Genomic DNA, 27,929 nt, shown 5'->3' on the forward strand with positions numbered 1-27,929 from the left:
TCACCAGCAGATCCCAGAGGCGAAGGGGAGGAAAGGAGCAGGTTCATCCTCGTGGAGCTCAGGAGGAGCCCACCCTGCTGACACCTTGATCTTTCTGTCTCCAGAAGTGGCCTGTATGTTAAAAACAAAAACAAAAACAAAAAAACATGGTCATCAGACAGATACCACGTTTCCCCGAAAATAAGACCTAGCCGGACAATCAGCTCTAATGTGTCTTTTGGAGCAAAAATTAATATAAGACCCGGTCTTATTTTACTATAACATTAGACCGGGTCTTATATTAATTTTTGCTCCAAAAGACTCATTAGAGCTGACGGTCTGGCTAGGTCTTATTTTCGGGGAAACACAGTAGAAGCTGAAGTGTGGCTCCTTAGCACTTTTCGCTGGGGTGGGAAGTTGTTCTAGGGGGCCCTTTAGGAGGGGAAGAGAGAAGTCACTCACTTTATTACAGTCCACTCAGTCTGTCCTGAGCCTCTCACTCTTCATGGCAGACAGGGCAGTGGGGACCAGCATAGTAGGTGGCCATGACCACCAGGTGGGCGTGGGGCAGGGGCTGGATGAAGGCATCCTAGGCCAACGCCCAATCTGCCGTCGTGAAGAGCAGGGTGCTCCATTCAGAACAGCTGCCGCTGATCAGGCCCTGCCGCCGCATTCATGCCTCATCCCGCCCGCAGCCTTCTTCTGTGGTGACGAGGGACCTTGGCCTGAAGGTGGGGCAGGGACTAAGAAACGAGTGGGCTCTGGGGTGTGTGTGTGGGGTGTCTCTCAAAGCACAGAGGAATCTCCTCTCTTCTGTAAGAGTCCCCTGAAGCACATCGTGGATGTAAAAATCTCCTCTCTTGCTGTAAGATTCCCTTAAAACACATCACAGATGTAGAAGTCAAGCATGGTTTGGAGAGCAGCTCTGACTGCTTTATGCCCTCAGATGCAGACCCTGAGGCCCAGAGAGGGGCAGTGGGCTGCCAAGGTCACAGCCAGGATGAGACACCCCTGGGTTTCCTTCCTAGTATTCTAGTCCCGCCCCATTGCTACCTGCCCTTTCCTCCAAGATCCTCTCATCTTTGTCTCTTCACCTCCTCATCCCTCTCCTCTCCTGATATTTTATGTGACTGTTGCGGATTGAATTGTGTCCCCTAAAGAAAGGCGTCCAAGTCCTAAACCCTAGTCCCTATGTTTGTTACTTAAAAACAGGGTCCTAGGTGATGTAAAGATCTCAAGATGAGAACATCCTGGATTTAGGGTGGGCCCTGAATGCAATGACTGATGTCCTTAGAAGACACACAGAGGGAGAACGCCATGTGGAAACAGAGGCAGAGATCGTAGGGACCCCAGGGATGGTTGGAGCCCCCTGAAGCAGGACGAGGCAAGAAGGGCCCTCCCCGAGAGCCTTGGAGGAGTGCAGCCCTGCTGACATTTTGACTTTGGACTTCTGGCCTCCAGCACTGTGAGAAACTAATGTTGTTATAAACCTCCCAGTAGGTGGTCATTTGTGACAGCAGCCCTAGGAAACTAACACATGGACCAAAGCCTCCTCCTGGCGTCAGATGTGTAAAAACCTCTGTGATGGGCATGAATCCTGCCACCATCAAAGGTTTCTGGGGAGAGTCCATGTCCCATAAGCCCTGGGCCCCAGGCCTGGTCACAGTGAGCATCCTGTGTATATACTTAATACTGCATGACACACGTAAAGATATCACACTAAGTGTTCTTATCACGAGAACTTTGTTTTGTAATTTCCCCCCCTTCTTCCACCTCCCACCACCCCTCCGGTTCAAGCCGTTGTTTCTGTCTAGTTGTGTAGGACACAGCTCCCTGGCCCATGCTGGTGTTATGAGCCTTGTGCTCCCCCAGCTGAGGCTGTTGGTCGCTAGTCATCGGTCGGCCGCTCACAGCAGCTCATCGCAGCTCTTGCCAGCTGCCGGCCACTCACGCTGGCCACTGGCCACTCATGGCAGCACACGGTAGCCCACAGCAGCCCGCGGCAGCTCACAACAACCTCTGGCTGCTCAGAGCAGCCCAGCTGCAGGGAGAGCTGTTGTTCACAATCTTAGCTGTAGAGGGCGCAGCTCACTGGCCCATGTGGGAATCGAACTGGTGGCCTTCAGCGTTAGGAGCACAGCGCTCCAACCGCCTGAGCCACCGGGCCAGCCCTCGAGAATTTTAGTCAGTGCACACCACTGTGAGTGTACTTCATTGTCACTGAATCATACACCTTAAATGATAAATTTTGTTGGAGGTAAAAAAGGAATAAAACGTTTTTTCTTACTGTGATCACCGCTCTCCCTAACACCCCTTCCCAAATAAAGGAGATGTCGTTTCAATGTCAGCTTTACTCAGGTAACAAAGATAGATTAGGGCCAGAAGGACGGGGGTAGGCGGCGTGGGAAGCCACCTGGGGTCACGGGAGCAGGCAGAGGCCTGGTTGAGGGGCCTGGAACCTGGAATCAGAACAGAGGGAGGGTGTTTGGTGTGGTTTCGAATTCTGCAAACGGTTCCCACACATCTCCAAATGGATCGGCGCCTGCAGATGGGAGTCTGGGAGCCTGGCTCCCGGACCCGAGGGCATTTCCCTCACTGGGCCTTTCTGGGAGGTCGAGGTCCTTGCAGGATAGGAGGGGGCAGATGTCTGCATGCCTGGACGCCCAGTCAGTTGGTCTTGAGCCTGGGGCTCTGGAAGGCCGACAGGGAGATGAGGAACTGGGCAGCGTAGTAGGTGGCCATGACCACCAGGCGGGCGTGGGGCAGGGGCTGGATGAAGGTGTTGCAGGCCAGCACGGTATCCGAGATGGTGAAGAGCAGCGCTCCCCAGCGGGCACTCCCACCCCTGGCCAGGCCACGCCACAGCATGGTGGCGAGGGCCAGGGTATAGGCTGTCAGGAGCAGGACCATGTCGGGGGAGAGGTGCAGCCGCAGGAGGCAGTAGAACGGGAGGGAGGCCAGGACAACAGGCAGCAGGAGGCCCAGCTGCAGGGGCCTGAGGCCAAAGGCCCAGATGTAGAGCATCTGAGCCTTGGTGAAGGCAGCCACGCCTGGAGGACACAGGTTCAGGGCACCCAGTGAGGCCTTCGCTGCATTGCCTCTCCACCCCCGAGCCTGAGGGTCAGGACTGCCCCCGAGCACCAGCTCCCACCCCGGCTGTGCCACCCCGCTTCCTTGGTGGCCTCGCCTCCCCTGCCCTTGGGCCACGTGGTGGGATCTGTCCTTAGGCTGCTCAGAACTGTCCACTGACACCCCTCCCCCACCACTGCTTCCCACTTGCTCCATGACCAGACCTGTTTGCACGCACACACCAGGCACACTCCCACCTTGCTTGCCCCTCTGCCTGGACCATCCTTCCTGCATCCCCTCCAAGATGTCCCTGTCTCAGCAAGGCCAACCTCAACCAGTCTACTCAAGGCTGTGACACCTAGACCTCTGTTGTTTCCTCCATGCCTGCCACACACCTTCTAAAGGAAGGCTGCCCAGCCCCTCAGTGGACTGAGCTCCATGAGGACAGGGGTCTGGATGGGTGTTGGTCACTGCTATACCCCAGTGCCTTTGAACGCCACCTGGCTATGGCAGGTGCTATCGGGTAGCCGCCCCTGGACCCCAGACCCCTCCCTCAGTGTGGAAGTCCCAAAGAGACAACATGGCCCTGCTCCTCCTGCCTACCGTAGGGGAAGGCCTCGGGCCAGATGAGAAAGACGTCCCCACAGGCTGAGAACAGCAGGGCCACCTGCAGGAGACAGCTGTAGCACCCGCCAGAGCAGGCCCGCAGGAACCCCACCAGGCACAGCACAGGCAGGCACTTGACCAGGGCACCAACCCAGGACGGTGGGTCCTCAGGGATCCAGAGGAGGAAGTAGATGGCACAGGTGAGGAAGAAGGGGCTCAGGCACCTGACCAGGTGTGGCTGCTTCGGGAACAAAGGGCTGCTGAACCACTGGAGCTCAGCCTAGCCCCCTGTGATGAGGCTCGGGAACCCACCTGACCTCAGGGACCCTGCCAGCCCCCGGCCCTTGGAGGTCAGGCCCCACCCGGCCAAAACTCAAGTCTTGGGGCTTCCATCCCACCCCCACCTAGGGATCCCAGGACTTCCAGTCCCACAGAACCCAGCCTATGGGGAGGCCAGGGCCCCCCGATTCCTCCAGGCTGCTTGAGTCCCCAGGAACCCAGGCCCAGCCCCCCTCCCACACTCAGGGGCTCTCACTTGGACTGCGAAGTGAGGATTTCGGGGCAGCCCCTCTTTCCGGGCGTCCATATCGGCCTGTGACCCCCCAGAGTGGTCTGTATGGGCACCGGTGGCTTTGGAAGTGGAGGGGACTGCGTACGGTTACACGTTAACCCGGGAGTGTCCTGTGGACTCTGAGACTGATATCGGCTCAGGGAGATGCTTCCCCCACCCGGCGATGGCCCTGCCTGGCACTTGCTGATAAGGTGGCCCATCAGGTTGCAGGGGTCACTCCTCCGGCCCCCGCAGGACCTAGTTTCCTCCCCCTCTGCCTGGGAGGCTGTGGGTACAAATGCCTGTCCTCTAGTCCTGTGCCTAGCCACTCAATGCCCTCCTCTCCATGTGGGGTGGGGGGACCACCCTGCCAGAACAAGAGGCAGGCTGCCTTCTACCCCTCACCACTCTGGGACCCCAAGAAGGCCACCCAGGGGTCCTTCCTACACTTGGGCCTCTGGATGGTTGCTTCCCGGTGAGAGCCCAAACCACTCTGCACCACCCCCATGCCGTGGCCTTCACCATAAGCACTTCCTGATCAAACGCCACAGTTGTCTGAGGTCATCATCAGCCTGCAGCCCACAGCTTTGGATGTCACCAGAACAGTCTTCCCACACAGGTCTGGTCGTTAACTTCCCCTTTGGAGGGCACAGACCTACTGGGCACCCATTGGCTTCACTCGCTCGCTTCCTTGGCTGCCCCCAGCCTCCCACTGCTCCACCAGAAAGGAGGTGGCTCAGGGCACGTAGCTCCACAAGGTCCCCTCCGCGGCCGGCCAGGGTAGGTGACGGGTGAGCAGTGGACATGTGGGGTTGGGGAGACTAAGGGGACCCTCGGAGACGGCTCCCAGATAAGGCTGGGCAATGCCCAGCTCCTCCTCCCAGGAAAGCCCTTCCTGGTCTAAGCAGAAGTCCCACCCCCAAGAGTGTGTGGAGTTTTAAGAGCCTAGTTCCACATTCTGAAGGTCAAACCCCAGAGGCTGAGGGAGGTGCGGGGACAGTTCAGGCCCCCCCCACCCCATGTCCCAGAGCTCAAGGTCTGAATGGCAGGACTCTTAAACTGTCTTATTTATTTATATTTGCAATATGAAATAGAAGCTCGGCACGAACACACAACACTCACGCCAGCCTGGGGACAGGGAGCTGGGACAAGGTCACTTGGCAGCTGGGCTGGACCCCAGACCCTCAAGCACAGGAGGGGGACCCCAGCCGGACCCCTGCCAGACCCCCACGCTGGGGTCCATGGAGGTGCAAGGGTCTCATGAGTGTATCAGGGCCTCATGGGAATGTCACTAGGGAGGCCCCCTTGGACTGGGACCCCCAGGTCCCAGACAGCCACCAGGCCCGGCAGAGGGTCCTTTAGCTCCCAGCCTGGGGGAAAGTGCAGGGTCCAGGGTGAGGGGCTGGGCAAAGGCACGGCCCCCACTCGGGCCCTCCCCTCCAGGTGGACCTGAGCTGAAAGGACGAGTGTGGGTGTGGGTGTTTGCACGGGGTGAGGAGGGTGGGGAGGAAGGAGCATGGTGGGAGGAGAGGGAAGACTGTGTCTTGGGAACCCCAGTGAAGCCCCAGCTGGGGCAGGGTGATGGTCCAACCTCCCACCCCGCCTGCCCTGGGGCGTGGCTTCCTTCTGGCTCTCTTCCCACCCACTCTCTCCTCCCTCAATATATATATATAATATATAATATAGGTCTCTCTCTCTCTCTCTCTCTCTCTCTCTACTGGACTCTATATCTTTATTCTAGGAGACAAAACTCCATCATTTCTTTTCTCAGTGCAAATGGGGGGGGGAGGGGACCTGTCTCCCTGGCACCAGCCTCCTGGGAGTCCAGAGGAGAGAACGTGGGGGGTGGGGATGGGGGGATGGGGCAACGGGCCATTGTGGGACCTGTCCTGCCCCCGCCCGGGCAGGGTCCACATGCAGGACGAAGATTTGGCTGCCACCACCGGGACCAGGCAGTTACCTAGGAACCAAGAGGGACACCTGAGTGAGGAGCTCGCCGGCGCACCCGCCGCCCCTACCCCCGACCCCCTGGCCCCTGCCACTCACTGGGAGCCTGGGGACACTGGCCCTCCCGGGGCAGAGGTGTTGAGCATTGGAGGCAGCTGGAGGGCCTGGGCACTAGCAGGGGAGAGGAACATGAGGGGTCAGTGCCTCCTCTCAAACCACCCCCACCCGCTGCAGGGTCTCTCCATGCTCACCTCTGGTTTTGGGGGAGCCGCAAGGGCTCTGGGCTCTTCTCCCCCTCCACGGTCTGGGGGGGCTGGTAGGCCCCAGGGGCTGGGACAGAGGTAGTAGGGTCTCTGGTTGCACTGTGGGAAGAGGTCAGTGGGGTTACCGTCAGCTGTTTGCTGAGTATTGAAGGAAGGCACAGCCCAGGGCCTCACATCCAAAGACCCTGGGAGCTGTCCCAGGCAGGAGCTCAAGGTTGGCTGCGACGGGCTCCACACACTCCTGTCCTTCCTGGAAGCCTCTTTCCTGCCCCTGAGGCTGGGCTGGGGGCCCTGGGCTCCAGGATACTGTATGGCTCCCATGTGGGTACAGGTACAGCCCTGGGGCAGGGACGACCCAAGGGCCTGACTCTATTCACCTCCCCGACGCGGCCCCCCAGAAGCTGCTCCCCAGCCAGTCACCTGTCCAAGGACTTGTGGGCAGAGCTTGTCCCTCTGAGGGTGGCCTGGAGGTCCCCGAAGCTGACCAAGGCCCGACAGGGGGCTGTGCAGAGGAGAGAGGCCCAGAGATGTGAGACTTGGCAAGTCCTCCAGACTGGAGGTGTGTGTAAGGCCAGGGGACAGCAGGGGGAGGGCCGCAGCGGGGGGGACGGTAGGCAGGAGGGCATGCTGGACGGACAGTGGCAGGGGCTCACCCGAGGGCTCTGCTACTTTGCCGCCATCTGTGGCTTCCTGAGGTGCTGAGGTGGGTGTGGGGTCCTGAGACCTGGGAGGTGAGAGAAACAGCCCAAGTGGGCAGCTGGGGTCAGCCCTGGAGCAAAAGGGAACCAGAACCTGGCTCCGCCTCCCGGTCCTGCCTCCTAGCCTCACCTGAGCTGCAGGGCGTTGGGGGCTGCAGGGCCGGCCCCGTTGGAGGCAGGGAGGTCCTGGGGCATGCAGAGGGGCCCCTGGGAAACAGGGGGCCCAGAGCACAGCTCTTTGTCCCCGGAGTCTTGGGAGCCAGCCAGGGCATTTGTAGGCACTGGGTCAAAGGTAGCTGTCCAGCTGGGGCCTGGTGTGGGGGCAAGAGTGAGCACAGCAGGCAGACACCCGCGAGCCCCTGACCACACCCTGCCTGCGTGTTCACCCACCCGGAGGCTGTGGGCCGGGGCTGGGGTAAGAGGAGGGCCCGGCCCCTCCACGAGCCACCCGGCCGTCTTCCTCGTCGTCCTCCTCGTCGTCCTCCTCCTCCTCTTCCTCCTCCTCCTCGCTGTCTGTGCTGCCTCCACTCCTGCCCCCAGAAAGCAGCCATGAGCTGCTAAGCTGGGGCAGGGACAGAGTGGGAAGGCACCCTGTCCCCACCTCCCGACCCCCCCAGAGCTGACCCCAGGGAGCAGTCTGTGAAGGAATCAACAGATGATAAAAATGGATTGGGGGGACACACACAGCAGGGAAACCCCGGGATGAACGGGTGAGGGCCTCCCTAGGCCCAGGGTGTGCCAAGATGCCCAGAGAACAGCCCACAATGGGCAGGCCGGTGGGCAGCACGAGGGTCAGTGGAGAGTGCCAACGCCAGCATTACGGGGAGAAAGGCCCCGCCTCATCTCGCTCACAGGCCCTCCTGGCGCCTGAACCGCCCTCGCAGGTGGGCTGACTTGATGCTCTTCCCCCAACTACAAACTCGGGAGTACCTTTGTCACCAGTGTATCCTCAGCTTAGAGCAGCACTGGCACGTGCAGCTGCTCCCAAAACACTGCTGAGTGTTGACTAACACATGACTCGAGACCATGGACAAAGTCCTACTGGCCTACATGTCCACCGATGGGGAATGGTTGAGCAAATGCTGAACGCACCCACCATTCGCCACGGGAGCAAATGGTGGAAAGGAATACATCTTTTCTCACTGAAAATAAACTAAGACATTCGGCAAACGGGGGACAGAGGAGAGCTTCCCAATCCCGTGCACCACAACCCACAACTAACACCACACTCAGTGGTGGAAACCGAACATTCACTGTTGGAACACTGTTGAAAGTAAAAAAGACCTAAAGACATGGAAACACATCCCATGTTCATGGATTAGGAGATGGGATATCATTAAATGGTACACTCCCAACCTGACCTACAGGTTCAAGGCCATCCCTCTCACAATCCCAGCCAGCTTCCTTATTGAAACTGACAAGCTGATCCTAAAATTCACACGGAATCTCAAGAGAGCCCAGAGATTCAACACAATCTTGAACAACGTGGCAGGACTCATACTTCCCAACTTCCAAACTTACTATAACACAACAGTGATCAAGACCAAGTAGCTCCGGCACAGACAGAGGAAACCCTCCACACAGTCAATCGACTGCCGACAAGGGTGCCAAGACCATTCAGTGGGGGAAGGACAGTCCTTCCCACAAGCGATGCTGGGACAGCAGCATTCCCACACACGAAAGAATGAAGCTGGACCCCACTTCACACCACGTACAAAAAAATTAGCTCAGAATGGACCCAACTTTAGATGTAAGAGCTAACACTATCAATTCTCAGAAGAAAACACGGGTGGATCACTGCCTTGGATTCCTCAAGGACACACATAAGGGCAATGAACTTGGTTAGTTCCATGATGGCACACCCACAGATGGCAGGTGAACATACCCACACCTACCAGAAGGATGAACCTCAAAGCAGAAGGGACAAAACTGATCTATAGGACAAGATGTCAGGACAGCGTCAACCTGGGAAGGGTGGACAGTGGCCGGCAAGGGCCACGGAGGTCCATGGGGCCATACAGTCAGGATCCGTATACTCGTCTGCATGCTTGTTACACATCGATTAAAAAGTTAAAACACTCTCATTCTCAAATCAGTAGCCAAGGGAACAAAGGACCAGAGTTGGGGACCCTGAGTTGTTCATGCTGGCAAAGCTATATGGCATGAACCCGTTCAGCCAGTGATTCTGGGGCCAGCCACTACTGGAGAAAAATAACGTTTGTACAAAGAGCTGGTCACGACTTACTGACATTCAGCCTGAGAGGGACTGACAATTATCATTTCTCCTTTTCCTGAAATTAGGGGAGAGAGAGGCTGATGGGACCATCATACCATTTTGGGAATACCTGCACGAAAGCTAACACCGGGAGAGCAGAGTCAAGGGTGGAGGGGCGGTACTGATTACAGATGCACCTGGATCAAGCCGTACCTGAAGGAGATGCCAAGTTTTCTGGCCACACACAAGCCGTTACCCATTCCTTTTATAGTTTAACTCACCTGAATTGGGTTTCTATCACTCAAAATTGAAAGTGCCTAAACTAATACACACTCTGCATTCCCCGTCTGTTTCTCATTCACTTGAGCTGGTGAAAACTGTTTCATGGGGGCCCTGCAGCCCTGCTCTGCTAGGGAGCCTAGAAATGGAGTCAGGAGGGGACTTACCGCAGGCATGGGGGCTGGCCCAGGCGGGTCCCCCTGGCAAGCTGGCCGCTCTGCCAGGCACCGTCCTCCCCGTCAGACTCCCCAGAACCCTGGCCCTCTTCCTCCTCTTCCTCTTCCTCCTCGTCATCAAACTGCTGGATCCGGTCCTTGTAACATATCTCGAGCAGGTTGGCATTGGGCTGCAGGGTACAGGGGTGGGAGGGAGGGTGGGTAGGGCTGCACTGCCCGTACTCCCCTCCCCCACCAGAGGACAGGGCAGCACTCACGTTCTCATCGTCAGCGTTGAGAGAGAAGGTGATGTTGGCTGTCTTGTCGAAAGGCGCGCTAGGAGAGAAAGCACAAGAGCAGTGAGGCGGGGCACATGGGGCACCCACTGGTTAAAACTTATCTGTAACCTGAGTCAACACTCGCAGTACATTCGTCATTTGTGCAGTTTGTAGAGCGGTAAAGATGCGCATGTTCCCAGCTGAGGTCCCACATTCTGTCCTCCTGTCTCAGCCCCGGCACAGGGATGTCCAAGGACACTGGGTGCAGCAGGCACCCACAGCCCGGCTGGCCCCACGGGCCGCAGTGGGTGTGAATCCCAACTCTGGCACCAGCTAGAGGGGTGACCCCAGGCAGGTCACTTAACACTTTTGAACCTTGTTTTCTCTGTTGTGAGATAAAGGAAACAGACTTTACCTGGACTACTTGTTTGTAGGATTTAAGATTACAATCTGGGTGAGAGATTCCCAGACAGGTACGAACTTCCCTTAGGAGTGATGGTTCAGCATTAGCAGCCACAGCGAGAAACAAGAATGGAATGTAGGACCAGCCTGGGCCTAATTTTCCTAAGGACCCAGCTAACCGAGCCCCATCTGCAATCCGTCACTGTTGTCAACAAGGCCGAGTTACACATTCTCCTACATCCTTCTTTGCTCAATTCTCTGTGCTTTCAAAAAGCCTCATAGAAGTTCAATTCCTGGAGTGAGGAACTAAACCCACACGTTTTAAATACTGACACAAACTGCTGCAAAGAATTGGTCGGTTATGGTCCCACCAGCAGACTAAGCAACTTTTCAACAGCCCACTGCTTGTTTTGTTTGCGTCCTTTCCCCGTTTCCTCTCCCGGGGTGTTGGTCTTCCTCCTGTTCCGTGCTGAAAATGCTGACTATCCCCAGGGCTCATGCTCTGCCCCACATGTTAGGGAGACTTCCTAGGCTATCTGGGAAGTCGTCTTTTCAATTCAGGAAATATTTTACCACCAAGGTCAAGGGACAAATACAAGTCAGCAGCTCCTGAGTGCTTACTGGGCGCCGGTTTTCCACTGCCTCCAATGAGGCAGGTATTCCTGTCTCCTCTCAAACACACAGAAACAGAGTGGGGCCGGCCAAGCACAGCACAGCTGGTTGGGTGGCCGCTGACTCGGGCGGAGCAGCACCTTCAGCCCTGATTATAAATATGTTAACCCATTTTACAGTCTAGAGTGCTTCACGTTTTTTGGGGTTTTTTTAATATTTAAAGTTTGAAATTTATCTTGACAGAGTAAGAGTTCTGTCCAAAACGGCAGCCGTTCCTCCCAACGCTATTCACTAAGAAGCCCGTCGCCCACTAGGACGGGGCTGGGCCCCCCGGGCTGTGTGTTCCCCAGGTGTCTCGGGCCTCTGAGACAGACTGCGCACGATGCAGGCAGAGCAGCAAACACAATCTCACATCTACGTCCAAAGAACCTCTGTGCAGCCAAGGGCACGACAGGCCACAGCTGACCTCACTGTACTGCAAAGCGTTGCTGACCAGCATATGCTCCGTCTCCCTAGCTGTAAAGGGGCTCCCAACCCCTGAGCAAAGGCTGGTCCTGGGCATGTAATGGGTAACACCGAAAGGTGCCCAGCACGCTGCCACAAGTTGTCCTTTTCATCAGGTATCCCCCCAAAACTCAGTCACAGCTGCAGCCCTTCCTGCCTAACCCTCGATCCAACCCTGGACACCCCATGCTGGCCCCTTCTCCATCTGCTTCCCCACGGTCCATCTCAGGGCATCACAGGCTCATTCTTCAAAAGTAATCTCTTCCGCTCAGTGGACATAAAGCACAACTCGCTGTTCCCCAGGCACTTCCCTTAGGAGCTCTGAAAGCAGGCTCCCTAAGCCCCAAGATACACACGGGGAGACCCAAGCCTGGTGGTGTAAGAACCAGACTCAGAATGGAGGCCCCTGGGCAGCTGGGTGGTGCCCCCCACGGTCACGGCAGCCGCTCCACTCCTGTCCCTGGCCCAGTGTCCCCTGCACTCACTCAAGTCGTCTGCCCTTCCCTTCGCTGTCTGCCTGGTGCTGTCACAAGGTTGCTTGTACAACTTATAAAACGTTAGTAAACTTTATTTTTCTTCTCTGACTATAAAAGCAACAGATGCCTGTGGCAGAAAGTTCAGAAAATGAAGAAGGAAGTTCATGACTATACCGCCAGAGGTGATGATGCTGAAATGTGGTTACACGACAAACACAAATAAGCAAAACTGGTCGCTGAAAAAAACACCTCATGTCACCCCAAAGCCTCTGGCTCCGGCCCCTAGGGCTGTCCTGCCTCTGCAAGGGCCCATCTCACATACTCCCCATGACCCAGGACCCCCATCTACCTCCCACCAGCCCCCAGGGAGGAAGGACAGGGGCCCAAGGTCGGCCGCCCTCCTCCAGGCTGAGCCCGAGCAGGTGCTGGGCAGGAGGTGAGGACACCAGGGAGGAAACGGGAAGGACGGCAGGTGGCCTCACACAGAGGGGCACACTCACTTCACGCTTTCTTCCTGCTCCCCAAACTCCTCGTCATTAAAGCCGAAGTGGTCAATGAAAGCTGAGGTCATGCGCTGCATCTGGAAGTCCATGAAGGCCTGGGAGGTGGAGCAAGGCACTGCGGTCAGGGCTGGGGGGCGGCGGGGGGCAGGCAGGGCAGGATGCTGCCGGCCCACAGCCCCACCTGCTGCAGCACGGCCTCCTCGGGGAAGTTGAACTCCTTGAGCCTGTCGTCCTCGTCGTCACTGGAGGAGTGCAGGTGGTGGGTGTTCACCTGGTGGGCGGGCGGTGGGGAATCAGGGCCTGTCAGAGCCCCCAACAAGGCCCGGGGCAAGGACTGGGCTGTGGGGACGGGAAGCCTGCAATTGGGGTGACAAGGGACGGAGCAGCAGAGGTGGGCAGAGGGGGGGGCCTCACCAGGTCCACCATGTTCTTTTTGTTGGTCTCGGCCAGGGCTCCCGACACGAAGGCTTCCCACTGCTCCTGCTGCTCACCTGGAAGCTCTGCTCAATGGGGGAACGAGGACATGAGGCGACCCAAAGCCTCCAGCACGCCCACCACCCAAGCGAGTCCCTGTCTCACCCTTCAGCAGCTGTCCCAGCTGCTCGGCATTGGGCCCCTTCTCTGTGTTCTGCACCAAGGCATTGGCCACTCTGGTCAGGTGACCCATGTAGCCTTTCCGAGGGCCCCCTGCAGACCTGGAAGACAGCAGAGGCTGCAGCTGCACACAAGTGGCCTCAACCCCCCTTCACCCTCCCCAGAGCAGAAAGGCCAGGGGACACTCACTGTACACGGTCATTCTCTTCCCAGGACGTCAGGATGCGCTCCACCAGGCGACACTGCTGCAACAGCTACGGGAAGCACGACGGCCACGTGGGGATGGGGACCAGCTAAGGGTGTCACCCGCCCCAGCCAGCCAGGCCTCAGACTCCAGACGAGGGAGGGACAGAGGCGGCTCCACCACCTTGGCTAGGCACCTGAGCCTCTGATCTTCCCACGAACACATAGAGCATCCTCGTGCATGCACCCAGCCACCCTCTGCTCCCCAAAAAGGTCCTTGGCCTGTCCAGCTCCCGCTCTATCCGGTCGACAAACCCCAAAGGCACCCTGCCTGCCTCCCACTCCTAGTCCGACATCCCCTCTGAACAGTTCCTCCCTGAGGCCCCAGCTATACCCAGGGAGATGCCCCCAACCACTGTGGCGGCTGCCACGCCAGGACAGTTCTTCCCTCTGTCCCCCAGGACACAAGCTACCTCCTGAAGTCACCATTTCCACTCACCTCCCCACACATCACCCTCTATTTCTCCCAGACATGACCTAAGAGCTAGGCTGAACCTCCAGCCCCCAGGATGTGGTCACCCACCAAGTACTGCCTACAGGACAGGCGAGGGACATAACTGGGGCAGAGCCCACCCCAAGGAAATTGAAGGGGTACCCGGGAGCCCCAGCTCACATGTTTCACGACCGGGTTCGGGGCAGGGGTCTCGAGGCTGCTATCGGAAGGGGGCCCGGCGCTCAGCATGGCGCTCACACACACCTCCACTTGGGTGTGGAGGAAGTTGTTGAAGACATAGTGGAAGAAGAGATCCTGGGGACGGGACACAGGCTGGTGCCAAGAGGCCCTGCCCCTGCCCCCAGCCCACCCTGGCCAGTAGCCACGCCCCATCCCTGACCCCTCCCCACACTGCCCAGTAGCCCTGCCACACGCACCAGCATGGTGTTGGGCACGTCGAGTGCCAGAAGCTCCTGGGTCAGGGCCGCGTCATTGGTGTTCAAGGCGCTGGCCAATAGCTTGACCACATGCAGCCGCGTGTTGCCCAGTGGCGGGGCCAGGGTGCCCCACGTTGTGCACAGTGGCTCCAGCTGCAGGCACAGGGGAGGCGTGGTTCCCAGCTCAGTGCTGCTGGGTACCAAGGAGTGAACCTCCCTGCCACCTGTTCTCTGGCCCACCTGTCCCACCTGGGGTGGCTCGAGTAGGAGCTGGTGGAAGCGGCCAAGCCGAGGACGCAAGGCATGCAGGGTGCCCATGTTGGATACGGTGCTGTCCAGGGTCGCCTGGGTCAGCAGCTCCAGCTGCCCGTCTACACTGCTGAAGAAGTTGTTCATGGTCATGGACTCGGATCTGCAGCGGGGGTAGGATTAAGGGCCGAGTGAGCTGCCTGGCTCATGCGCACAGAACATATCTGTAAGGGAGTGAGAAGCTGCTCCCAGCCAGGAGGCAGGGGTGAGGACTGAGAGAGGAGGCAGCTCGGAGGGGCCGGACACCTGGGGACCCTGGGGCAGAGGTCCCGCTGTGCTGTGGGCAGTACCCCACCCAAGGGGCCCAGTTCCAACAGCTGGCTTGAAGCTACAGGTGGTTGACTTGGCCTCAGTTTCCTTGGCTGTCAGACAGAAACGGAAGGACTCCTCTCCAGGTCTGGACCACCTTGAAGGGTGGTCATGTCCCCTGAACAGCACAGACCACCCAGGGAGGTCACCCCCTCACCGTGGCCTCCTTGGCTCCAGAAGAGTCAGCAGCACCTGGATCCCACTGACGAGGACAGATGGGCTCAGCTCCCCTTCCAGCATGTTGCTCAGCAGCTGCTCGATCGTCTCCTGCCTGGGACGCAGGAGAGTCAGTCAGGGTGAAGGGCCTGGGCCCCAGAGCTCCAGGACAGCTTCCCTCCCGGGACTGGCGTGCCACCCGCAAACCCACTTCTCCAGGGTGGCCAGCAGCTGATCGGGCTCCGGGCTGTCCTGGACTTGGATCATCTGGTCCCGGCTCAGGCGGATGATGTCACACAGGGACTGGGACGCGTTGGAATGTTGCTGGGGAGGTGGACAGAGAGCTGAGGACCCCAGCCAGGCTGCTGGGCCCTCCAAGGCCTGGTATTGGTAACCCCCCACCATGAGCTGACCACTTGACCCCAGCCTTTAGGGACAGGGGAAGAGGGTAGCACAGGCAGAGACACAAGTGCCAAGGGAGGGAGCTTGAGGCATTAAACACTGGGAGGGGAGAAAAGGGAAACCAAGGAAGTCTTCCTTGGGAATAGGAGACATCGCACAGAAACCCTGCACCATTCACAAGAGCCACCATTTACATCCACCACTGGTGAACAGATAAGCAATCATGGTCTGTCCACAAGTGGAACGTTCCTCAGCCTTAGAAAGGGACAAAGCACCAACATGCTACAACATGGATACACACAACACAGTGCTAAGGGACAGAGGCCAGTCACAGAAGACCACTCACGTGCGATTCCCTGTATACGAAAAGCCCAGAAGAGGCAAACCCAGGGACAGAAAGCAGACTGGTGGCTGTTGGGGACTGGGGGACCAGGAGGGGAGAGGGAGTGACAGCTAACGGGCCCAGGGTTTCCTTTTGGAGGGATGAAAAATATCCTAAAATAAATGTGGTGATGGTTGCACAACTCTGTAAATATACTAAAAGCCACTGAACCCCATAAATGGGTGGGCTGCATAGTACATAAACTCATTTTCAATAAAGCTGTCACCAAACAGAAAACGCGAGAGAAGCATGAACAGAGTGCTGAGTCCAACCCAAGAGGCAGCTGCCAGGGCCCCCCACGCAGATCCCAGACCCATCCAGTCGTGAGCTGCACCTCAGAGCCCATCAGAGGTGTCCCGCCACCTGGCTCACAGTGGGTGCCCTCATCCCTCTGCCACAAAGGCCTGGATGGTCATCACCCTCCCGGGACAGGGGCTGGCTGGGTGCCGGGTGCTGACTACCTGCGCCTGTGAGCTGGAGGACAGCCAAGGCCCCACAAGCTGCCGGTGAGGACGCAGGGCCTCCGGGTGGATTCTCTGAAGGACAAGCAGGGCTTGTCCAGGAATAAGAGATGGAAGGATCAACAGGCCACAGAGCCAGTGCCAGAGGGAAAGAGGGTGAGGGGCCCTGGGAAGGACAGCAGTGAGAGCGCCAGGGCATCCCTGATTCCTCAAGGGAGAATGGGCTAACTTCCTGGCTCAATGGAAATGTCCCATGTGTGTAAAACCCCTTTTCTGTTCTTCTGTGTCCCCTCTGAGCCCTGGGGGTGAATGACTGGGAGGGAGTGCGCTCGCGCTTCCCAGTGCTCCCTTTTCTCATCAATCCCGCCGAGGGGAGGAGGCCCTCATGGCTGGGAGCAGCAGGTGGGGGGGGGCTCACATTGTCATCCTTCGATGGGTGGATCTGCTCGATGAGCCGCTGGACAATCTTCTCCTCGTTAAGCCACTGGGGGTGAGAAAGAAGGCGGGGCTCCGCTCACTGACCCCGCCCCGCCCCGCCTCCCCCTCTCTCCCCCCCCCCAGGCTGCACTGCTTACGTTGACCACCTCCTGCCTCAGTTGGGGCCGCTCCACGCACGTGAGGAGGCGCAGCAGCAGGTCCATGATGGCGGAGGTGCCAATGTGCTGCAGCAGCAGGTCCACGAAGTCGTCCTTCTTCCGCAGGAAGGACACGAGCTGGGGGCACAGGCGTGTCAGGTAGAAGGCCCTGGGCCACACCGACCCACCCACAAGATGTTCCCAGGACCGCGGCCGGCACCTGGTCCGTCTTGCGGTTGATGAGTATGCCCATGACCTTGCTGAAGAAGCTGGCCAGCAGCGGGTTGAGGCAGCCGTCGCTCTGCAGGAAGCCGTAGAGCCGGTTCAGCAGCGACTCATCAGCACCCAGGGCGTCGTTGATCTGGGGTACATCTGAAGTCAGGATCTCGCAGGCCACGCTGGGGTACCTGGGCGGGTTGGGGTGGGGGCTGTCAGTTCCAGAAAGCCAGGCAGATGCGGGGGAGGGCCAGCAGAGCTGCCCTCACCTCCCTGTACCCACCCCCATCAGAACTGCCCCCAAAGCAACGTCCACCCTCCTGAGCCTGGACCCCCACCACCAAGCCCGTCCCTCTACCTCCAGGACATCCACCTGCCAGTCCCCGGGGCCCTGCCCCAGCCCAAACCACCATCAGAGTCCCCTTCTCAGCCTGCCCCAGGCCCAGCCCGGCCTCACCCCTCACCGCCTCCTCCATACACGCGAGCCCAGCCCAGCAGGCCTCCCAGGGCCCAGTGTCCGACCACAACCTGCTCGAGGTGCCCTGTGAACTGTAGGGGCCCTGTGTGCCTCATCCCTGGGTCCTGGGGCAGGGACACCAGGGGCAGGAAGGCACAGGTGTCAAAATGGAGGGTCCCTCACTCAGTGTCTCTGCTGCTATGAGCCAGAGCCCTGTTCTGGACATGCTCAAGGGAGGGGAGGCAGTGGGGGAGGGAGACAGACAGACGTGGGGACAGGTATCTAACGTACAGGTGGACATCAGGAGGCTGATCCTGCCAGGTATGCCAGGTCCCGCACCAACCTCACCAAACCCCCACTTTACAAAGGACAAACGGGCAGCCCTCACCCACGCTCAATCTAGACAGGAGGGTTGGGCAGAGGGTGGCACCAGGGAACCGGGAAGGACAGACAGGAAGAAAGCCCATGTGCAGTATGGACATTGCAGGGCCCAAGAAGGGCAGCGGAGCCCAGGGCAGATGAAAGCCCCCAGTTATGGAAACAATTCCAATTGCACCCCCAACAGGGCCCTGCCAGCCTCACCTCCAGCACACCCCAGGGCCCTAAGCACCCGAGTGATGGGGGCTGGATGGGCAGATGGAAGAGAAGGATAGAGAGAAGCATATAGGAGAGGATGGTGACCACCTATGGCCTGTGCCAACTCTGCCCACAGCTGTGCCTTGATTTCCTGGCACCACGAGGCACAGTGTGGGCACAGGTAGGCCTCTTGCCGCTCATTCTCCAAAAAGGGAAACTTACAAGAGAATTACAGGTAAAAAGACAGTGTCTGGAATTAGGGGACTTGCTTTAGATCACACCAGGGCCTGCAGGCCATCCCATGGTGTCATCCTGGCTGTGACACTGTGCTATATTTTGCAAAATGTCACCAGTGGAGGAAACCAGGCAGTGTACAGGGAACTCTGTATTCTCTCTCACAACTGCATGTGATTCTACAGTCATCTCAACAAAAATCCAATTGAATAAAACACCATGAAAAAGAAGTTGGGGGTGGGGCGGGGCCCAGATGCTGCCCCTTTGGGCCCAGTGCAGCGCCCATGGTGCTTGTCCTACTTGTCCCTCCACTGGATGTCTGCAAAACCCCGTTAAGAAAAAGGTTTTTAAAAAGCTGTATCAGGAGCTATTTGTAGCACAGGCTATAAGGTCTGCACCCAGTGGCCTGGCTTCTCCCTGCCTCGGTTTCCTCATCCCCACAAGGGAATCAGTGACATCAACAGGGCGCCAGAACGTGGGGGGGGGGCCTCACTTGTAGCGCAGCCGCTCCTCGCCGCTGGCTGGTGGCTCCTGGGTGACCCAAGCCACCATGGCCAGCAGGTGCGGTGGCTGCAGCAGGAAGTCCAGCAGCTTGCGGTTGACGACCTTGCACTCCTGCAGCACGTCTTCCTCGTCCAGCAGCTCAGGCAGGCTCAGGTCCTCCCGCTCCAGCAGCGCGTCCAGGTGCGAGCTTGTGTGCAGGTCAAACTTCCAAAACATGGCGCCCTGTGGGCAGGGGCTGTCACACACCGGCCACACCCAGCAAGCACCAGACCCCGCTGTCTCCCTCAGCTACCTCTGATGCAGACCCGAGGTCCAGGGGATCACTTTACACCTGAGGCCAGCTGTCCTGCCCATCCCTTGGTCCCCAGGTCCAGAAAAGGCCCCTGGGTGTGGACCGAGAACAGGGCCTTTCAAGGAGAGACCCGATCCTGTACTCTGAGCGACCACAAACCCCCGTACACAAAGGCCTGTCCCCACATCTGGGCAGGGACCCCCTGGGACAGGGCTGGAGCCATGTTCACCCGGAACCTCTGCCATGAAACTCGCTTCAATCTGTATTGACTAAACAAACGCAAGTGCCCCAGGGTGGCCAGCACACAGCTGCCATCGGCGTGGGGCGGTGGCAGGGAGAGGGAAGTCTGTGCCGTTGCCTGGAACACACACACACACACACACACACACACACACACACACACACACACCTCCCCCCCCCCTCCCTACCCATGGCCCAGGACAGGGAAGAGGGAAATGGGGGTGGCTCCCAGAACAGCCACCGAACAGGGCCCAAAGGAACCAGGACAGATGGAGTAACCAGCTCAGTAGGGTGGACGGGCTAGCTCCCACCACCTGAAGGATGGCATCCTGGCTCCAAGGCTGGCACTCAAGGCCCTGTATGCCTGACTGTGGCCCGGCCCCCAGCATTGGTGCTGACCAGTCTCAGGGGCATCTCGTGTGGAGCACCCACTGGGTGCCAGGCAGGTCTGTGCCCCTGTGCAAAGACTCAGTTGCCCCTGAGGAGCCTGCAGGGACCCCAGTCCAGACCACCAGCTGCAGACCTGCCCTGAGTTTGTGCCAGGCTCCCAGGCCTCTGATCTCCATGCTGAGTCCACCATGCACTGGGCGCTATGCCCACCCAGGGCAACTGGGGGATCCACTGCACTGCACAAGCACTGACCAGAGTGCACACTTGTCACCTGCCTCGTGAAGACCACCTGGGGCAGAGGCCACTACAGACAGACAGACCGAGAGGCTACGATGCCCCTCCTGGGCCCCTCCCAGATTGGCAGACGCCAGTCTCTCTCCTACACCACTCTCAGTCTTCTCTGTCCCACGCCACTGCAGCCATGGAGAGCACCCTAGCCACAGACGGAGCACCAACCCAGGGAGAATGATGCTGACTCAGAAAGTGGCTGGGGCTGGGGCTAAGGAACCTGCAGGTGCAGGTGACAGGCCTCTGAGCCTGTCCCGTCGCCGCACCGCCACACGCAGCTCTCCTTTCCAGCCTCCACAGGAGCCTCACTCACCACGGCCATCCTCCCCACCCAGGATCACGTCCTGCCCGTGACCAGGAACAAGGAGCTCTAAATCCACAACAGTCCTGAGGGGACTCATGTCGCTTCCTAAGCCCTGGCCAAGCACACCTGCAGGTGGAGTGGAGGAACAGCCCTGTGCGCAGGGACAGCCAGGAGGGGACAGCCCTATACTACCACACGCAGGGACTCACCCCAGCCGCCCTCCCCCGCCCCCCAACTTGGGCCATTTTTCTGAGACAAATTTGAGCACCTTATGTTTGTTCATTCCAGGCCAAAATCCTGTGATGACCTCTCCAGTCTCTGCTTTCAAGGTCCCAAGGGCCCTCGCCAACCTCCAGTTCCGGGACATGTGTCCCAACCCGCCCAGCATGTACACTGTCACAGTAACGACACACGTGCAGTACACACGCCCTAACTAGATGACGAACTGCACAGAAGTTCCTCGCCAGCTGCCGTGAGCACCCAGGGACAGAACCTAGCACAGAACCTGGCACTCGAAACATGCTCAGCAAAGTTAGCTGAAAGACTCCCTGCCTACAAACAAACCACCTTTCCCCAGGCCTTGCCCGAGGCGGGAGGCTGCCAGAGCTGTCAGGGGAAAGGGAGTGGTGCCCATCCCGCCCCCCAGCCAAACTCAGGGGCTCCCTAAACCCCAACCCCAAGGTGGGGCGGGCTGCACTAGGGGTGGAGTGAACTACAGCTCCAAAAGGAAACCAACCAGTAGCCCCCTCTGCAAGTGCATGGCCACCCTTCACACGCAGGCAACCCCTACTTGTGCCCAGAGCCTAGACCTCCTTGAGGGACCCTCCCACACATCCTACCGCATATGATGACAAGTCTGCGACAGCGCCCATGCCACAGGTGAGAAAAGTAAGGCTCAGCAGAGGTGATACACCAGCCCCAAGGCTCTGATGGCCCAGGGACGGACTTCCTGAACTGGGGGGACCTGGGACCAGTCATCTCAAGGGGCAGCCACCGCCGGGGGCCACAACAGGCAGGGACCTGGAAGTGGTGAGATCACCACGTGTTTCTACACTGGAGACTTTCTCATGGCAAAAAGGAGACTAGAGAAGCCAAAAGGCCACCCAAGCAGAGTGAGTAAAGCAGTCACCGAGGATCACAGGCCATGTGACTCCATCCACATCAAATGTCCAGTAAGAAAAAACCACAGGGACAGAAAGTACATTAGTGACTTTCAGGAGCTGGGAGAGATGGGAAAGGAGAATGTGGGTTTTCCTTTTGGGAAAGGATGTTCTTAAAGAGCCCCCCAAAACTTCTAAAGTCAGTTATACACAACTTTATTTATCATACTTCAGCTGAAAGTATCCATTGTGGTGAAGGGCGCTCAGCTCTGTGACTACTAGGAACTACTGAATCACGCACTGTAAATAGGTGAATCGTGCAGTGTGTGAATTACATCTCAACAAAAACTGTTACCAAAACAAAACCAGAGCTGTCTGAGTGCCATGCGGGGCCAGGCCCAGGCCTCGCTCCAAGTCGCCGTCACCAGTCACCCCAAGCTGAGCAGGCGCCAGCTGCCCACCGAGCTGAAGCACATGAAAGGTCCGCCCTGGGGAGCCTTCCCAAGTGGCCCCTCCCCACCTCCCTACCACTGTTCCTGAGCTAAGCAGGCACCCCACAGCTGGGGGGCAGGGCCCAGCTAGCATCTGCAGAGAACCTGTGTACTGTACACGGCACTTTCTCTCATCTCATCGAGATGACAAGGTGTAGCACTGTTCTTATTCCCATTTGATAGGGATGGGGACCCAGAGAGGGGAGCCCTGGCCACCAAGAGGCAGAACCAGGACTCTGCGAGCCCTGCTCTTCTGACTAAAGGCCCACCCACTTCCAGAGCAGACGGTTTGTGTGCAGACTATGGCCCCACCCCCCTCCCCTAATCTCCCCCCACCATCAGACAACAGGTCGGATTTCCCTCCCAAAGCTGGCTTTCCAGAGAACCAGGGTGGGGTTGGGAGGGGTGGGGGCCTCCACAACAAGAAAGGAGGAAGCTGGGTGGCATGGAGTATGGATTCCCGGGGCCTCCCAACCCAGGTGGCCCCTCTGAAAATCAGGAGGTGGCAAGGCCCAGATGCAATCGAGTGGTGGTCGGTACCTTACACATATCACTTCTCAAGCTCTACACAGAACGAAGATGCAGGTATAGAACTAGAAAAAAGAACACACTAAAAAGAGGAAAAGAGAAAAAAACATTCCTGGCCACAAACTCAATTCACTCTAGCTCCAAGTCCTGCGGGCCAACCTCATGTTCTCACTTAACGCAAGTTGCTGGAAACCCTGGGGATAGGACAGGTGGTTTCCTTCTCACTCTCACGGCATGAACCTAGGCCAGGCAGCTGGCACCCCAGACCCGTTTCCAGTCTGTGAAATGTGGGCACAGCCCACCAGGAAGGCCCATGCTGTGAGGATAGCTGGGTCAGGCAGGTGACAGGCACGCGCTCGGCAGGTTTTGGTCCCTTCCTGTCTGTCCCTGAAACCATGCCGAAGCCCAGATACTTCTAGTGGGAGGGAAGGAGACCGCCATACACTGGGTGACGGTGCTAAAAACAGAAGAGTAAGACAGAAAGACTCTGACCGTTTGCCTGAGTGATTCAAATGTGCTGGTGGGCACTACATACCCCGCCACCCCCACCCTTTGCAACGTTTAGCAAACTTCAAGAAAACGGAAGTGACTACCACTGGTTTTTAGAAACTGGATGAAAACCAAGACTCTAGCTGCAAACGGAAGGGGAAACTATAAATGAGAAAGGAAGCCATTAAAAAACAAACAGCACCTGTCCATCCGCCAGCTCTGCACCATGGCCTTGCGCTCTCACTTTGCTGTGCTCTCAGGCCTCCCCGCCTGGGCTCAGACAGGGCCTGCCTGCAGCTCCCACAGAGCTGTCCCCACTGTCACTGCTGCTGCCACCACCCGTCCAAACAGCTCCGCCTGCCGGGGAGCCCTGGGTTGATCCTTTATCTGCCACCCCTTCCTGTTTGCCTTGGCCCCAAAGTGCCCGGAAGTGGAGGTCAAGGGCGCAGAGGCCTCTGGGAGGGCCTCCAAAGTGGCCACCTGAGCTGCTCTGAGGCTCAGCAGAGGATCCAGCGTTGGGAGAAACCATCTGGAGCTGGTGACTGCTGCCACCCTCCAACCAACCGTTCTAATGTGACATAGGTGAATCCCAGGAGGTGAATCCCAGGAGGGGAGAGAACCCCCTGGCTCTCAGCCGTGGCAGGGGCATTTCAGAGGATGGCGAGACCACCTGCCTCCAACCCACTGTTAGCTCTCAGCTAAATCTGGAAAGGGGGTAAGGGACTTCAGATTCCAAGGACAGGAAGATGGGGGCAGGAGTGTGTGAATATGTACGTGTGTGTGTGTCCACAAAACCCAACGAGGTAGGCGGTGGAAGAAGGGGTCACTGAGGCCACACAGGAGGACAGGCTGGGACCTTACTGTGACTCAGGAAAACTGTGTGGGGGGTACCCAGTTAGAGTCAGCTCAGGTGCCTCTCCCTCTGACCCCAGACCACATTACCCTAAGGGAGGTGGCCATGATGGTCCGTCCCCAGGGGAATGTAGTAATTTGGAAACAACAGACTGGGGACACCTGGCCAAGGCCTGAGGAGGTGCCCGAAAGCTCACAATCAGGATGGTCTCCTGGATGGGCCATGGGTTCAAAGGAAAAAAGGAAAAGAACAACAAACAGATTTTGAAATGCCCCTTGGAAAACAGAGGTGCAGACTGAGTGTTACAGGTGATCCAGTCAAAAAGGCCTGGGTTCCAGTCCTACCTGTCCAAACTGAAATCTCTAGAGACCTAACCCCACGGAGCCTGAACTCCTCACCTGTGAGACACCTCAGGGTGATGGTAAGACCACATTTCCCATGGGAAGGTCCATAAAACTGACATTCAAAGGGAAAACTGGCTCAGCCTCAAAAGGAAGGTGTGTCCTCAGCCCCAGTGCAGAGCCTGCCCACGAGTCCAGGAGCCCAGAAACACCAGGAAAGCTTCTCATTCTCACCAACGCTTCTAGGTCTCTCTCACCTCATCTCTTGCTGCCACCCGCATGGCGCGCAACACTCCTGCCACACCTGACTGCTCCTCTGTGCCCTCGCCTCTGCCCTGGCTCGCTGCTCCCTCTGCCTTCCTCCAGCCCTTCGAGCCTGACTAGCTCCTCCTGGGTCCTTCAGGCTTCAGTGCAGACACCACTTCCTCCAGAAAGCCTCCCTGACTGCGTTAGGGGCCTACTCCACACTTCCACAGCTTCCGCGGTCACCGGGTGACAGCATCTGAGGGCTCTGTGACAGCATTTGCCTGTTTAGTCACCTGCCTCTCCCTGCCAGATGTCCACTTCCCAGAACCTAGCATAAGGTCAGGCCCACAGCTGGAGGTACTAGTTGAATGAATGAAAACTGAAGGTCATTTGGCCATAGGTCCTAAAGAAAAGTTGTAGGGGATAGGGGGGAATGAGCATTCTCCTCCAATGGAATCAGTAGATGACCCAACAAAAAGAACCAAAAACAAGTCAAAATACACAACACACAGCCACTCACAGGTAGTAACAGAGCAGACAAGCCAAAATTACATCACACCCAGGCAAGAGATCAGTGTCCCCACCACAGCCCCATTGACAGGGTCTGACACAGTCACGGGGACCATTTTGTGCACTGTAGGATGCTGAGCAGTGTCCCTGGTCTCTACTTACCAGGTGCCAGTAGCATCCCCCAAGTTGTGACAAAAAAAGTCTGCAGCCATTGTCAAACTTCCCCTAGGGGACACAATCACCCCCAGTTGAATACTACAATAGGTAACCCCAAACCAAATACTAACCTTAAAAGCTGCTGATTCTGGAGCACTTCCTGTGCCCTGCAGATTGCTCCAGGCTCCTATAAACAGCGCACTGAACCCCCAGAACCAGCCTGAGAGGAGACCGATGTCAACGCTACTTTATACCCCACTGGCATTTCCTTACAACTCTGAACACCATACCACACCTGACAACCCATCTTCCTTTAGACCAGGGGTGTCAAAACTGCGGCCCGCGGGCCATTGTTAATTGGCCCGCAGCAAATTCCAAAAATCTATTTAGTTTACTTAAATAAACCAGGTGAGGCAACACGTACTTCACCTCGAGTGAGTGGCCCGGCTGTTGGTGTGTTTTACCGCATACGGCCCTTGGTGAGAAACGTTGAAAACAGTTTGGACAGCCCTGCTTTAGACAAACACCTTGCCTTTTGGGCTGATGTTAATACAGTAACGTTTGCGTCCTTAGCAGAGCTGTACAGTAGAGCAATCAAGAAAGACCCAGCAAGAAGGTCACCCTCGGGAGCCTAGACAAGTAGCACCCCCAAGGTGTCAGGCCACTCCCTCCCAATACATTGCACTCTGGGCGCACACCTGCTCCTGGGTTCCCACCTTCACATATCTGCACGTGCTGTTCTTCCACCCAGAAGGCCCTTCTTCGCCCCCGTCCATGTCAACTCCTACTCATCCTTCCTGGACAGAAAACGCCACCAGGAGCCAGTCTCAACAGTCCCTCCTCAGCCGTGGGGCCTTCCACAGCACCCTGACTTACCTCTATCACACCACTACTATTGTGACTGACTGGCTCTGCCTTTGTCTCCCAGGGCTGGTCCCTCCCTCCCTCAGTGCCCAGCACCAGGCTCCCTGCCCTGCCCTCAGGAGGCCTCATCTCACAGAATAAGACTCAGTGGTGGCAGCTCCACAGAAGTACCGCCCAAAGCCCAGCTCACAAGAAGCCGGGGCCATGGGGCGGGAGAGCCTGGTCAGGGTGAAGGGAAGCCCCATTACTCCAGTCGTCCTGAGTCCAAGGACGACAGTCAGAGGCCATGGAATCCAGGATGGCCGGCGACAGGGACAGAAGGGTAAGGGGTGTCCAAGGGAACGGTCCGTGAGGAGGAAAAGATGAGGGTGGGTGGGGGGTAGAGGAGTAAGAGTAGAGAGTAAGGAGGTAGGAGAAGGTTGGGGTGTGTAGAGAGAAGAGACTGGGGAAGGTGGGCTAGGGGAGGGGAAGGCCAAGGAGACCCACTAAGAGACGGAAGGAGAGCCCATGGTAGGAGGTGTGGTGGTCGCGGGCGGGGGTACGGGCCTGAAAGGGAAGGAGGAATGGGGTGAGCTGGAGGTAGAGACTTGGGAGATTAAAGGGAAAGACTAAGAAACGTTAAGAGCCTGTGGAGAGAGACTGAAAGACGGGGGCTGATGGGGAGAAACTGGGAGAAACCCCAGGGAGGAGAGGAAGGGTCCGAAGAAGGGCTGGGGAGACTCGACGGGTTCCGAGACGAGGCCCCGGGGAACCCGGGACGCCCGGCCGTGGGGAGGGCGCCGGGGCGGCCGCTCACCTGCGTCGGGGGGCGGCGGCTCCTCGCACTCGAGGCTCATCGGGGCGCCCCCCCCGCCCCGCTGCCGGCGGATCCGGCCCTGCTCAGGGGCCCGGTACGTGGGGGCGGGGGGCGGCGGTGTGTAACGCTGGCGCAGACGCTGGGGCCGGGGCTCGCGCACGCGTTCTCGGGCCTACGTAGGGGAAGGCCCTCGCGCGCCGAGTTCCAGAATTCGGGGGTCCGCGCCGGCTGGGTGCGGGCGGGGGTCCGAGACTGCCGGTGATGTGGGTGCGAGTCCCGACCCGGGGCTGAAGGAAGTCAGCGGGGTCGCGAGGCCCGCACAGGCTCTCAGCGGGGAAGCCGCCCGTCTCCTGCGGCCAGCGCCCCACTGCAAAGCAAAGGCCGGTCGGGGAAGACGTCCTCCACAGTCCGAACAGGCCGCAGTGCTGAGCGGAGGCCCACAGAAGCCAAGGGCTACTTCCTCCCCACAACCCCCTCCCCACGCCGGCTGGGTTTCCCGGTTTTGCAGTCGGATTCAAGGCCTCCGAAGCCCGGCTACCGTCCGCCACTATCCCACAATCCCCACAGCGCAGGGGCACGCAGGAGACCCCGCCCTCCTGCCGTCGTCTCGGTGCGCGGAGGCCGCGCGCCCGAGCTCGGCAGTGCGCGTGCGCCTGGGGCTGGCCGCTCCCGACCCCGCCAATCCGGAACACCTCCTCTTCCTCCTCTTACGGTGCGCTTGCGCCTGTTGGTGCCAACGGTCTCCCCAAATAAACCCAGACAACCCAATGGGCAGGCGCCACTGCACACCCGGTAGCATTGCTGTAAGACTCCGGAGGCGTTCTTGCCCCAGAATTTCTCTTCCCGCTCGCTTCTGGCGGAATTTATTCGTTATTCTGTCTCCTCCAATCACATTCAGGCTTTGGCTCCAGAGTCGAGCTCCTGGGGAATTCGCGCCGGGTTTCTCTCCAACGAGGGCCAGGCGCCTGTGACCCCGGGGGGGTTCTTTCCAGACATCATCTCTGTGCCTCAGGCTGACTTCAATCCCACCACCAGACCTTTGCCCAGGCAGTGTCTTTACTACAGACATTTGCTGCTCAAAGAATTCTCTAACATCGACTGGAAGGGTTCTCCCAGACCTTGTATCAATATTCATTAAGGTCCCATATGTCTCTGGGCCTCAGTTTCCCCAACTTTCATAATTCCCCTTTGCCCATATTACAGGCCCATAAGGATAA

The 27,929-nt window shown here is 58.1% G+C and overlaps 2 protein-coding genes across 7 annotated transcripts; both read right to left on the reverse strand.

Moving 5' to 3' along the window:
- Positions 1–2,312: 2,312 nt before the first annotated feature.
- TMEM86B (transmembrane protein 86B) lies at positions 2,313–5,117 on the reverse strand. Of its 3 annotated transcripts, none has more exons than XM_033129211.1 (3): positions 4,190–5,117; positions 3,652–3,892; positions 2,313–3,029 (listed from the first exon to the last, which is right to left on the reverse strand). In XM_033129211.1, exons 1-3 carry the CDS (start codon positions 4,238–4,240, stop codon positions 2,647–2,649), a joined length of 675 nt encoding a protein of 224 aa, XP_032985102.1. In that variant the 5' UTR covers positions 4,241–5,117; the 3' UTR covers positions 2,313–2,646. The 3 variants fall into 3 exon arrangements, with proteins under 3 accessions (XP_032985102.1, XP_032985100.1, XP_032985099.1); XM_033129209.1 differs by having other exon boundaries at positions 3,652–3,895; XM_033129208.1 differs by having other exon boundaries at positions 3,652–3,934.
- Positions 5,118–5,256: 139 nt separating this feature from the next.
- On the reverse strand, positions 5,257–27,269 carry PPP6R1 (protein phosphatase 6 regulatory subunit 1). Of its 4 annotated transcripts, none has more exons than XM_033129200.1 (24): positions 26,713–27,269; positions 18,814–19,046; positions 17,058–17,244; positions 16,838–16,975; positions 16,681–16,746; positions 15,229–15,341; positions 15,019–15,132; positions 14,493–14,655; positions 14,244–14,396; positions 13,987–14,121; positions 13,320–13,384; positions 13,116–13,231; positions 12,951–13,036; positions 12,718–12,807; positions 12,534–12,631; positions 10,040–10,097; positions 9,774–9,952; positions 7,503–7,642; positions 7,243–7,423; positions 7,068–7,138; positions 6,835–6,916; positions 6,403–6,513; positions 6,251–6,322; positions 5,257–6,164 (listed from the first exon to the last, which is right to left on the reverse strand). In XM_033129200.1, exons 2-24 carry the CDS (start codon positions 19,038–19,040, stop codon positions 6,161–6,163), a joined length of 2,649 nt encoding a protein of 882 aa, XP_032985091.1. In that variant the 5' UTR covers positions 19,041–19,046; positions 26,713–27,269; the 3' UTR covers positions 5,257–6,160. The 4 variants fall into 4 exon arrangements, with proteins under 4 accessions (XP_032985091.1, XP_032985089.1, XP_032985093.1 ...); XM_033129198.1 differs by lacking the exon at positions 26,713–27,269 and adding an exon at positions 24,398–24,518; XM_033129202.1 differs by lacking the exon at positions 26,713–27,269 and adding an exon at positions 23,149–23,296.
- Between the last annotated feature and the right edge of the window lie 660 nt (positions 27,270–27,929).

This window comes from Rhinolophus ferrumequinum, chromosome 15, assembly GCF_004115265.2.
Source record: "Rhinolophus ferrumequinum isolate MPI-CBG mRhiFer1 chromosome 15, mRhiFer1_v1.p, whole genome shotgun sequence".
Classification (NCBI taxonomy): Eukaryota; Metazoa; Chordata; class Mammalia; order Chiroptera; family Rhinolophidae; genus Rhinolophus; species Rhinolophus ferrumequinum.

Coding starts and splice junctions, on each gene's coding strand:
- PPP6R1 (XM_033129198.1), bottom strand. CDS start 24,421: ATGCGGGTGGCAGCAAGAGATGAG. Junction 7,139..7,242: donor CCCAACGCCCTGCAGCTCAG/GTGAGGCTAGGA, acceptor CTCACCTCCCAG/GTCTCAGGACCCCACACCCA. Junction 6,323..6,402: donor CGGCTCCCCCAAAACCAGAG/GTGAGCATGGAG, acceptor CTCCCCTGCTAG/TGCCCAGGCCCTCCAGCTGC.
- TMEM86B (XM_033129208.1), bottom strand. CDS start 4,240: ATGGACGCCCGGAAAGAGGGGCTGCCCCGAAATCCTCACTTCGCAGTC. Junction 3,935..4,189: donor ATCCTCACTTCGCAGTCCAA/GTGAGAGCCCCT, acceptor ACAGGGGGCTAG/GCTGAGCTCCAGTGGTTCAG. Junction 3,030..3,651: donor GCCCGAGGCCTTCCCCTACG/GTAGGCAGGAGG, acceptor TGTGTCCTCCAG/GCGTGGCTGCCTTCACCAAG.